This window comes from Metopolophium dirhodum, chromosome 8, assembly GCF_019925205.1.
Source record: "Metopolophium dirhodum isolate CAU chromosome 8, ASM1992520v1, whole genome shotgun sequence".
NCBI classification, from domain to species: domain Eukaryota; kingdom Metazoa; phylum Arthropoda; class Insecta; order Hemiptera; family Aphididae; genus Metopolophium; species Metopolophium dirhodum.
This window is the reverse complement of record NC_083567.1, coordinates 4,088,113-4,101,208: the sequence shown is the minus strand read 5'-3', so window position 1 is coordinate 4,101,208 and position 13,096 is coordinate 4,088,113. Positions and strand designations below refer to the sequence as shown.

The 13,096-nt window shown below is 30.9% G+C and overlaps 2 protein-coding genes across 13 annotated transcripts in view; one reads left to right on the top strand and one right to left on the bottom strand.

Annotated features, from left to right (window-relative positions):
• The first annotated feature begins 248 nt into the window (after positions 1-248).
• On the top strand, positions 249-2,834 carry LOC132950320 (wee1-like protein kinase 2). Its single transcript, XM_061021726.1, has one exon. It carries the CDS (start codon positions 953-955, stop codon positions 2,495-2,497), a length of 1,545 nt encoding a protein of 514 aa, XP_060877709.1. The 5' UTR covers positions 249-952; the 3' UTR covers positions 2,498-2,834.
• Positions 2,835-3,528: 694 nt separating this feature from the next.
• The window catches only part of LOC132951090 (WD repeat-containing protein 76-like), a 128,769-nt gene continuing 119,201 nt past the window's right edge, over positions 3,529-13,096 (bottom strand). For 11 of the 12 annotated variants that reach the window (XM_061022801.1, XM_061022795.1, XM_061022796.1 and 8 more), the window contains 11 exons: positions 11,687-11,824; positions 9,931-10,023; positions 9,789-9,853; positions 8,940-9,051; positions 8,433-8,569; positions 8,175-8,332; positions 8,003-8,096; positions 7,779-7,917; positions 6,453-6,637; positions 4,769-4,884; positions 3,529-3,823 (listed from right to left, as the gene is read on the bottom strand). In XM_061022801.1, the coding sequence (XP_060878784.1) occupies positions 3,659-3,823; positions 4,769-4,884; positions 6,453-6,637; positions 7,779-7,917; positions 8,003-8,096; positions 8,175-8,332; positions 8,433-8,569; positions 8,940-9,051; positions 9,789-9,853; positions 9,931-10,023; positions 11,687-11,778 (1,356 nt within the window). In that variant the 5' untranslated portion in view covers positions 11,779-11,824 and the 3' untranslated portion in view covers positions 3,529-3,658. Of the gene's footprint in view, positions 3,824-4,768; positions 4,885-6,452; positions 6,638-7,778; positions 7,918-8,002; positions 8,097-8,174; positions 8,333-8,432; positions 8,570-8,939; positions 9,052-9,788; positions 9,854-9,930; positions 10,024-11,686; positions 13,049-13,096 lie in introns of those variants that run through there. The other variant, XM_061022804.1, reaches the window with a different exon arrangement.

Below are 13,096 nucleotides of genomic sequence, written 5' to 3'. Positions count from 1 at the left end.
AGTGTTGTATAGCTTGCACACACAGCAATCGCATGTTCCATCAGTAAAAGTTACTATAACATACATAATACATTATGATTTTTTTTAAATACAAAATATTTTTATATTGATTTTGTACTACTTATTTTTTAATTCTTAAACCCTTAGAATGGCCGAAAATTCGTCACTGGCTATTAAACACTTAGTCTTAAATTAAGAAAAAATAAAAGAATAATACTTTTGCGTCTTACTCAGTTTATACTTCACCTTCCTCGTTTGCAACAAACGCAAAATTTCCAATACTTATTAAGTTCGTTTTATACTCTAATGTTGTGGCACAGGCGCACAGCCCGAACTTACTGTTGACTGTTGAGCACTGAACACTGAGCAGTAGGTAAGTTGTAAAACAAATTATAGCAAACGCGATATCATAATATCAATAACGGATTAATCTTTTATCTATACAGCCGTGGACGGGCCCCCCAGGGTTATATATGGTTATATTTTTGAATTTTTCTGCCGTGCTATTTTTAAAATACCTACAGTGATAGTGTTAATACTTAATAGGTAGTCGGCATGAGAAAAAATTAACAAAACCGGTTTTTTGAATTATTGGCATAACGAGTAACGACGAACGCCGCTGCAGAGTTCAGACTGCCTGCAAATCGCAATCGACATTCGACATTCGGCCGTCGACGAGTGACTACACCCCAAACTTTCCGGAAACTTTAAGTTGGTACGAAAAGTCCGGATAAAACCCAGTCGGACATCGTCGCGTTGATAAAATCCTGTCCACATTCGCGGGAAACCGGAAATACGTTGTTCCGGTGTCGACGGTCGCGATTCTCCAGTTCGGAGAGAATATTGAGGGTTCGCGACGACGACGTCTCGGCAGGCAGATGTTCACTTCCGGTGTGTATCGTTTCGTGACGGTCGGCCCGCAGTGACGAGACTCGTCGGACCTGTGAACGCAATGCCCAAAAGTAACTACTTACCTACTATCATGATGGATGTTTCCGTCGGTTCTCTCGGCGTTTTCCTCGCTTTGTTTTCGATCGTTTGTTATCTTGTCAGGATCAGACTGGCCGGCGGCCGCGGTCTGCTCTCGTCCACACGTCCACGGTTGCTGACCACCGACGGTCTGCCCTCGTCCACACGTCCACGGTTGCTGGTCACCGACGGTCTGCCCTCGACGCCCACACCGCTGTTGGAGGCTGTCGCCGTTCCGCGAGTTCGCCAGAGTTCCGGGTCCGCCAGAATCGCCGACAAGTTCCGCGTGTCGGTAAATCCGTTCACGCCGACCGGCATCGCGATACTGAAAAACCGAAAGAAACGCGTAACCGGATCGAACGAAGACGACGACGACGACCAGCACCTACGTATCACCGGTCCCGAGGACCGTGACGACTGCTTGAGCCTCGGACAGTGCACGCCGCCCGACAACAAATCGCCCGGTACCGTCCATCCGTCCGTCGTCAGACGTCTGGTGGACAGCGGCAAGATGACCAACGTCAGTATACGCGAACTGCAGACGTCCCGCTTCAACGAAGAGTTCAGGATAGACGAGTACATCGCCACAGGTAGTTTCGGAGTCATATACAAGTGCACAAATCTGTTCGACGGGATACCGTATGCGATTAAAAAAATCAAACAGACGGTGCACAGGAGCCCAGAGTATCTAGTCCGGAAGGAGGTGTACGCGAACTCGGTGTTTGGGCGACATCCGAACTTGGTCTCGTACTTCACGGCCTGGTACGAGAGGGGTCACATTTACATTCAAACCGAGTTCTGCCACGGAGGCACCCTGGAACGCATGATCCACGAGTCTGATCATGCGTTTTGCGACAACGCTCTGAGGCGATTGTTGTGGCATGTGTGCAATGGCCTGGCTCACATCCACTCCAAGAAACTCGCCCATTTGGACATAAAATCAGCCAACATATTGGTATGCAAAACTAATGGGTCATTAGTGTTTGCCAATGATCTAGACGACGAAGAAGATGAAATAGTTGACAAACATATTGTTTACAAGATAGGTGACTTTGGGCATACAATATGTGTCGAAGATGTCCGAAATATTGAAGACGGAGACTCTCGCTACTTACCTAAGGAACTATTACGTGACGATTATTCTCAATTGCAGAAAGTCGATGTGTTTTCTACTGCTCTTACAGTATACGAGGCAGCAACTCGAAAACATTTACCTAAAAATGGACCAGAATGGCATCGTTTGAGGAATGGTGAATTTTCGTTACCTCAAACTCCATTTTTCAGCACAAGTCTAGAAAAATTGCTAAAAAAAATGGTAGACTTGGATCCTACAAATAGACCTAGTGCTTCTAAAGTGGTTAATATTTTGCTCGACAGAGGAATGGCAGCAACAATTAATGATCTAGATGAAATGGAAGCGTTGAAATTAAGTGCTCAATTCCTTTCACCTTGGTTACTCGATTTAAAACCGTCAAGAACAGCACTATCAAGTAGAAGTAACTATATTTATACGGACTGTCAGTTTTAAGAAATTCAAGACTATTAAACAGGAAATGAAAACATTTATTAATTATATTTAACCTATAATTATGTTGAACTATTAGATTTAAAAAAAAATTTAATTTAGAACTATAATTTTTATTTATCCATTAAATTTAAACTGTTAATTAAAAATATTTTTAAAAGCAATGTTTAGTTAAATTTAATTTAAAAAATATTGAATGGTTATTATCATTTGTTGTTATTTTTATTTTTATAGCTACATTATTTTATAATTATTGAAAAGACAGGACGATGCATTTTCCACAAATGTTACCTATTTAAAATTCAAATTTTCAATGAATTACTTAGGATTCAAAATGTTAACAAAAGCTTATTTATAAATATTTTTGTATCATAGTTGTATAATTATTGTATGTATTAGGTATAAAATCATATAATTAAATTATTTTATTAAATTTCTATTTGTTAATTAATTTGGTAGTTTTTTTGTTCTGTGTGATATTATCTTCTTTAATCTGTTCACATTATTAGTCTCACAACTTTTAGTTAGAATAATCACAATGCCATGTACATATTCAGGTACATTTTACTTGCAGCATGATGTACATCTGTGATTTTTGCTACTTTATTTTCAATTCGTTGCTAACTAATTACTTATTGACCACGAAAAAACTGAAGAAATTATTTATATTTGATATAGGTAGCCATATACAGATACATACCTAAAAAGAATAACTATGTTACCTACCTATAGAACAAGTACAATTTTTAGGGTACAAACAAAAAAATTGATTGGTAATATACGTTTTATATATGTATAACAACATTTCATATCCAAACAGAAAAAATAAAATAAAATTCTTCATTTGGTTTCCTTCTGGAAAATTCCATATGTTAACGTTCGACGGACCCTTGAGAAAACCCAAGATTGAGAGAGGAACATAATTAATTCAGGTAAATTTAGTCTGATTGGGAAGACTGCAGGATTACAGAACAATATGCGTGTTCATTTCAATTTGATCATTTATTGTAAATAATATAATGATTAAACATGATATAAGTGAGAAGATATAATAATAAGTAAAATAACAATGTATAGCCTTTTTTGTTTAGTAATAATTACTAACCACTAATTAGGTATTAATACTTATAGATAAGTAAATGAATAATTTAATAAAGGAGAGCTCTATATTAGTTGGTTCTTGGTGCTAAATATATGTAAACGACCATATGTATTTCCTCCGACATAAATAGCTTGGGTGGGATGAACTTCCAAGACGTTGCAACGACTCTTCATATTTTTAGAGATTAGATCATGCAATACATTTCCTTCACAATCATAAACTTGCATCTGAAAACACATGGGAAATTAATTATAGTGATCTTTCAAAAAATAAGTTTTTGAATAAAAGAAGACAAACTGAAAGGGGAAAGATATTTATTTTAATAAGAAATTACAAGAATTATACTACACGTAATATAAGGTAATGATATTATTGATGTAATTTACAAATATTGTAAATACATTTTTTTTATTCCGCCTATTATTTTTTAAACCATGATTAATTTCTCACTAATATTAGTTGACTTATTCCAAGGACAAGAAGAATTTTCTTTAATTAAAAATTAAATCACTAAAACAAATACTGTTTTTATGAAATGCTATATAAATCTCTTATTATAATTTTAATAACGTAAAAAAATAAATTTAACTATAATTTTCTAATGTCCGTATGCATAGTCAATGCATGTGTCACATATGGATATGACATGGTTTACCATGTATTATGTGACACATAAATTGACTATGCATATTTTCATGTATTTTTTGTATTATGATCCTCAATCCTTATTTTAAGGTGTCATAGAAAAAAAAAATTAGGAGAGTAAAAGCAATAAATAGTTAATACTAAATAGTATATTGTAATGTTTATTGCCCCCTCGGTTACAAATAACAGCATAAAACAAAATGTCTAGAGGTAGGTTGTCCCACGTACTCTACCACAGTTTTATTACACCATAACCTTGTTTACAATTTTTACATGGCAAAAATAGTTTTACATATTTTGTCAATTCCCATCTATAATAATATAATATAATAATTATTATGGTCTCGTGAATACTAGCGCTTTAGTTCATCAAAACGCTATTTTGAGACCACAATTCTTATCATGTTGTCCAACCTGAGTAGATAACTGTGATACCAATCATATTAATATCATTAAGTAGAATTCATATAAGATTATTCTGTTTTAAATATTTGTAATATAACTAAATTATCAATTATTAAACATACTCTTGCAGGCCATAGCATTGATGTAATGAAGAATGCATCATTTCTTCCAGGATTCCATTTGGCTTGTAAACTATGTTCATAATACTGTCTAAAATATGGAATTATGCACGTGGGTTCTAAAACATATTGAAAATTATTATAATATTATTAAAAGTTATACTTTTGCCCAGATAGTTTTGAAATATTGGGGATCAGCATAGGTGGTCCTACGAGTGCAGTTTGTGCTGCACCTGACATTTCAACCACCAATTTTTTTTTACTGGTTGTTATCATACTTATTTATAACTCATAAGGTAGGTATTTTATAATTTATATACCTTTGTTATTTCACGATATATTTTTCTGATCAAGAACTCAGTTGTTAGTTGTTAGTTTGTAGTTCTTATGATAGGCTTGAATAACTTCAGATCACGATGTAGAGAAGATCTTCTCTACATTGTGACAATATATTACCACTATGGCACTATTCATTAAAACTATCACACATATTAGTCGGATTCAATTTTCGTGTATATTGAACCAAAACAATACTAACTTCTTATCATTATCTGTTAACTACCTACCTCAATTATATAAGTGCAAATTAACTGTTTAAAGCCGATTATGTTTTTATAAGAATTTTAGATCGGTATCTGTTAGCTTTTAAAATCGTTAAATTATTGATATTGATTTTAATTAATTAATTAAATTATTCATAATTATGAGTATGCATAGAAGGAAGAACTTAAAAACTATGTGATTTCCTTAAGATAAAACCTAAAACCATGACAACAAATTGGACGTCTATTATCTCAGTCTGTTTTGATGGTGCCATGCCTGGCAGTATTGGAGCAATATAAGCTAAGTGTAAAGTGTAAAATACATTTATTATATATGTCCACTGCTATGCTCGCAGTCTTAGTTTGGTATTAGTAGAATCTATAGTTGAAAAGGTAAATTCATCGTTCAGTTTGAAAAATAATAGATGTACATTTTTATTGAAGGAAGTCCTACAAGACATGATATTAAAAGAAAATATAATTGCATCATTCGGTCATGAATTTACAACATTTTAATCATTGTCTACTACTTGATGGGCTTGTAGGGCCAAAGCTGTAACTTCTATAAATAACAACTAGGGATCTATTTTAACTGTTATAACTAATAACTACAACAATTTAATAAATTAGCTGTTTATAAAAATAAAATAAAATGAAAATTCCAAGTAGGAAAATTGAATGAAACGTATAGAATATACTGTGTGTGGTTGTGTGTGTGTTGTTAGGTATAGGAATGTATGTGTATTCTGTATTAAATGTGCTACGCCTGAAGTAAAATACTGGGACCGCCACTGGGGATCATAGGCGTAGCGTGATGAATTAATATGGGGGGAGGGGGGCTATAGCCTATCATATTTCTGATACACAACATATATTCTAAAAATGTAACTAAAAAAAATACGGAATGGGGGGCTAACAAAATTCCAGGGGGGAGCTATTTATAGCTCCCTTAGACCCTCCTATTCTGCGCCTATGCTGTGCTATCAGTGCAATCATAAATCCATCATGGCGTAATTCGCTTTATCAAAAATGTTGGTATATAATAAGTAGTTTCTACTTAACACGTTGCCTCAGTTTTTTTATATTTGGAAACTCGTACAATTTATTGAACATTATTAAAGAAAACTTTAATATTTTCAGCTTACTTGTAGCATCCAAATTAAATTTTTCGGTATTAAATAGCCTTATATTGTTGTCAATACATGTTGACACCATCTTGGTTCCATCGGCAGAAAAAAATGAACTTGTCAATTCTTTAGGATGTTTAAATCGTAGAACTGGATTTATATGTTTGTCCGTCATACTTCTTATGTCCCATAAAGAAACCTCTCTAAAAGTATAAATATAATTTTAATGGTTAACAAAACAAATATTATCATAGTTAATGACATCTTATATAAAAAATCCCGTGTCACATCTTTGTCCGGAATAAACTCTGAAACTACTGGACTGATCTTGATGAAATTTCTACAATGTGTGTAATTTGGCCAAACTTAAAAGATAGGCTAATTTTAAAAGGGAGAGGACCAACCCCGGAAGGTGCTCAAACGGGAATTTTGAGATTTCCGATGGAAATTTTTGTTTATAAATGGGTTTTTAGGCTATTATAATAATAATAAAAAAAAATAACTATATTTGCTTTACTTTTAAAATATAAATTATAATATAATATCTAACTATAAAAATGTGAAATGAAAATCTCTGTACAGGCTAAACTCTGGAACTACTTATCAGATCTTCTTGATTTTTTTTTTAAACGAAAGCGTATTTCACAAAGAAGGTTTACATGAAAGAAAGTTTTAGGAAAATCGACCGGTGTATAATATATTGGTTGCTATTGGTTAATTGGGCATGTTTGTTAATTTGTATTATTTTTTGTCAATATACATACATATATATAATATATACAAGAAGATCTGTTAAGTAGTTCCAGAGTTTAGTCTGTATAGTTATAGTCTGTGTATTTATATAGTTAAATATATATATATAAATTAATGTTTGTGGGTAGATTAGACCTCTGGGAAGAAGATAGGTTAATTTACATGGGGTTAAATTTTTTTTTTTTATTCATTGAATTTTAGTACGGTTAGGTTAGGATAGGATTTTGTATAAATTGATAATATTAATCTACCGTAGGTGGAATTAACTAAAAACGACAAACTTGGTATAACTTTGATACTTTAGAGTTAATTCATACACTTACAAACAGCACAAGATTGCCTACCTGATTATGTACTGCTGCGAATCAGAATTTTTATTCCGGGCAACAGAAAAGTTAAGATACATTTTGAACACCATACACCGAATATTAAATAACAAATTGAACAAAGTTTGAGTCATATAGAGTTGATACATTTAACGGGCAACGAAGTGCACGGGATCAGCTAGTATAATATAAATCTAAAAGATTTTAAGAATACATTTTAACATTTTAATTGTTTATACAATATTATAATAGCAATTAGCATTACCCAATTTCAGATGAAGTTAAAAAGTAATGTTTTAACAATGGGTGACACTGAACTGTACACACAGATCTTTGATGGCACCAGGCAGAGTTGATAATTTTATCTGGTAATCGTGTGTCAATCATATCTACATGACCAGAACCTTAAATATTTAAGTAAAATGATAAAACACTTGATCTAAAGGTAATGACGTATAACAACTAACAGACATCAGTCATAGAACATACCATTTCCAATGAGAAGATTTCTTTCATAGTCACTGTGCCATGTGGTGTGATTAATATTTGATCTACTTATACACTTCCGTTCTGATTTATAAATCTATTTATTTAAATAATATAACTTTAATTAACATAATTAAAACAATGATCATCTCTTAAGTAAATATATTTTACTGACTATTTCAAAAGTGTGTTTAACAGTATCACCATATCCGACAGACCCATCATGACTAGTTGAAAACAACTTGTTCAGATCCCAAGTGCAAAATGAAATACAATTAACTTGAGCTTTATGAACCATAGACATTTGCATTACTGAATTTCTGTCATACAATGCTACAAAATTGAATTTTTACATAAGTAATAGTTATAATAAAATTATATTTGTATGCTTAATGCCATAAAATTAAATATATTACTATGTATTTAGCCTCACTTATGTTTCCTTTCCTGTCCCCTGCTGCAATTATAAGAGATGTTTCTGAAGGATGAATAGCAAGTGATTGGATACCAAACTCCGACATTTTTATTGATGGTATATTCATATCAAGACTTCTTAGCACATGAACAAATCTAAATGTAAATAAAATAATATTAAACATATCAATAATAGTTGAAAATGGAAATATTAATATATCTGTAATAGGACTTTAAAAATGTAATTTTTATCGAAAGGGTGTAAAGAGAAACATATAATTTCAATTTGTGATAGTTGATATACATAATATACCATTCCATTAAATGTTCCAAAATGCAATTAAATTAAATTCATAAGCTGACAATTCTATTTGAATGGAATTTAGTGTAAAAAGTTAAAAATAATTTAAAATTTAAAGTTCAAAATAAAAATGGTATAATACATTTTTCTAGTTGTACAATTATATTTCAACTAAAGAATTATAGAACAATTAAAATTATCAATAACTTAGAACTTATTGCATACTTTTTACTTGGTAACGTATGAAAATCATTAACCGGTTCTTTAATGGCTACGTCGTCATTCAATTTTTCAACAAAATATGAGTCTTTTTTTCGTCTTGATATACTCAATCTATCTTAAATAAATACAATAAAATAATTTTAATTTATAATTACAACAATCTACAACAATTGATTTGTAACTATGTAGGATATATACCAGGGATAGCTAGCGACAAGTTGGGAGTCCAACAATATAATGAAAAATAATAATACCTATTATTATATTAGTAAAAATATGAAGACGCGAGCCGCCGGTTGGCCACCCCAGACAATATATAATATAAAATGCACAATGCATTTCATTTATAACAATTTTATAATTTTATTATAATATAATATCTCTAATTTATGTTTCATTATGATCAGATTAATTAATGTTTATACTTTTTTCTACCAAAAAAAAAAATATAAAAAACAAACAATTTATTTGATAATTTAATATGTTTAATAATTTAATATAGTAACTATTGTTATATAACTGTTGTACTTTAACATTTTTTTTTTAAATGTAAGATAAAATATGTAGAATGGATGTAAGTAAGTTATTTCACTTTATCGCTTAGTAAAATCAATAAAATAATAAGTTATAATAAATCATTACATTCAGAAAATGGTTTTGAGCAGGGCTCTTACACAAAAACAGTAAATTATTTACCAAAGTAGTAAGTTAAAGATTTTCTATTTTTTTTTTTTAACTCATACACAGATAAATAACAAACATGACATGTAGAACATTCTATGTTAAATACCTGATATTAAATAAATATCTGATTTATTATAAAGAAACATAAAAAATATTTGAAGTAGTTACCTGAGTAATAAGAACCTTGAGGGTTTGGCAAATGAGCTATTCTCAATGAACGTTTAACAGGTTCTCTGAAAAAAATAAATATAAATTAGGAAATAAACATTAAAATTTGAATAATATAATATAGTTAACATTTAAAACTTACATGGCTGCCGGTTTAGGTTCATTTTTTTTAACAAGTGGCTTTTTTTTTAAGCAATCTGCTAATGTCTTTGCAGCTTGACTTACACCCAGTATACTGAAAAATTTACAAAATGATTAAATGCATAATTATAATATATTTTTATTTTACCTAGGTGTACCTATTGTTTGCGTGATTCAACAAGTATGTTAACACCCATTTTTTCCTTAAGGTAATAATGAATTTAATCAAATTCTGATTTTTGGAATTTTTGAGTATACTCAAAGACCACAATACATATCTTCAAATATTCAAATTTTTATAACATTTAAGGAGTATTGTGTAGGAAATAGACTTTAAAAAAAATGTAGTGTGTATTTCTACATGACACTTCATGTATAATATACAAGTATATTATTTTTGGCTAATAGTCATTATTTTAAGAATGCAATGTTAAGTTACCTATATAAATGTAGGTATATCGTTATACACAATATTACAATATTGATAGGTACCTATATTGGCTATATATTGTTTATACAATATTTAATTAATTAATCCGTGTACGATGCTTAGTTTGTGATGGTATCTTAACAGAAAGTTTTTTCCAAGATAACGTTGTTATTCCTACACTTAACCCTCAACCCGGAGAACTAGACCCAAAGTCAGTGTAGGGCTAATGAAACACACTTTACAGTGCACCTCTTCTCTAGGCCCGCAAAGTTGTGATGGTGGCAAAATCTCTTTTAGAGTAGTATAAGCCAGTAGAAGAAAAAGAAGAATATTATATAATAAAAGTGTTCAATGAAATGTTGGCTCTGCTTAACTTTAAACAGTAGTGCAACCATTATATAATATAATAACTTATTTAATAGGGCTAGAATACTTGTATCAGCATGTGATGACTATCGCAAAAGTAATGGTAAACAAGGCCAGGGATAAGATATTTGAACACACGGAAAAAGAAGTCGGAAAAATAATTATTTTTTTACTATAAATTATATATAATTCCTATAATAATACGTTGTTTGTTTTTTATTAACCAACAATAAATACCAGTAAAAAATATGTCTTATTATTCACAAAACATTAGAATTGTAAAATATTATGTTCAGGATTTAAAGAAAAATTATTATCAAAAAACCAATCAGTGGCACCAGGGATATGAAGAAAACTATTATCTAATGCATCAGTCAGGTCTACTATTATAAAGCTATAAAAGCGTTGATCTTTTAATAAAGCCCTGTCATTAATAATAATACTTAACTAAAATACATTTTAAGGTTTGAAAGATAATATAGGTAGACGTCTTAATATATAATTGTAATCTGTCTTGCAGTAAGACTTTCAATCGTTTATTTGGAATTATTTTCCTAAATCCTAATACCATAGATAACATACTGAATTTCATGTTCAGAAGAATTGATTTTACTCTGTTATTTATAATAATATTAGGTAGTTAGTGTGAATTACAATGTACACTTTTAAAATGCTCATAACTTGTTTCATAGTTTAATTACTATAAAAAGCTTGGTCCAGGATGATTCTTACCCTTAAATATGATAATACCTAGGCTATCCATGGCTAAATCATTTCACTCTAATATTTAAAATAACAGAGTAAGATAGATGGACTCGACAAAATTTAAAGTTGGCGTTAATGCGACTGTAACTTATGTAAGACAAATTAAACACATGCAGGTATGAGGTTTTCCTGAGATTTATAATAGGTTGGCATATCAAAGTGTTTAGCAAAATAATTTAAAGAAAAAACAACTCACTCAAACATTTCTTCATTTATTTTGATACGTTTTGCTCTTAGTTGTTCATATGTCAAACTCTCGTCTTCGTCAGACATATTATTTTCATCCATTTTAGTAGTCCGCAGTATGCGCCCTAGACCTAGTATAGTAGTATGTCTACGAACAATCAAATTCAAAATATCGAAGTTTATATTAGTTTATAATAATATACGCAGCAAGGTGGACTTGAAAAACGAGTCACATAGGTATTAACAATTTCAAGATTCTACTGACTACTACCATTGAAGTTAATAAATTGCCAACGCTACAACATAATATCTACATTCTAGAATGATCGGATAATTTATATATTTTAATATTCATCAATTTTATCGATACCATAATAATTAATCGATACTATATAATAACCGATACTATAATAATAAGAACCGAGAGCTTTTAAGATATAAATAAATAATAATAATAGTAATAATAAACAATTTTAATTAATCCGTGATTGTTGGCTACATCTAAAAATGTTTCAAAAACTAAATGCAGTGCTCCCAACATGTTCGAAAAACACCATTCAGCCGGCCCACACTGATAGCGATATACTCTCTATTATAGACCTATTATAAGCTTCACGCACAGATATATTATTATAAAAAAAAAATCGTTTTTAGACTCTCCGTTGTGACAAGATTGTGAGACTTTAGATAGCTCGATTTTAATGCTGTAAAAATAATAACGTTTCTTAACATCTCATCAAGAGAACGGTGGGAGGTCGGAGCTTTTTTTTTTAAAGTTTGAACTTTTGACAATACGTATTATAATATATTTTACAAATTTCAGTTTTTAAAACATTTTTTTGTTCAACCATATAATTAAGTATTTGAAGAAAAATAATATCTCTAAAAAGTTATTCGACCGTTCTTTAAAGGACGTATGTTAATAATTGGTAGGGTTGTTGCAGAATCAAAATCGCACCAACCTAGGTCTCACAATTTTGTCACAGCAGAGGTATGTTTTTACTCGAAAAGTAACCGTATACTTTTTCCTAATTTAATATATTGACATGTGCCTGCGAGTGCGTGAACGCCGGTTCTTCATAGATAATATAATATATTATATATATATATAAATAAAAAATAAATAATAAATAATAAATATATTCTTATATTATCTATGAGGTTCTTACGCCCGTTTCACATGAACGCGTATCATGCGCGCGTTTTTAGTTTACATTGATTAAGAGGACGCCCGCATGACGTGTAGTTGTCTCCGTCTTACAGACGCGTAACATACGAAATTTACGCTGAGAAATTCAAGTTTTATGCCGTTAGCTTAAAAATCAGAGTGAATCGACCTATTACGAAACTTGATGGTAATAATATATTCTGTGTTTTGTTGGAAGTTTTTTTACGATATTTCAGTTTTCAAGTGAGTTAT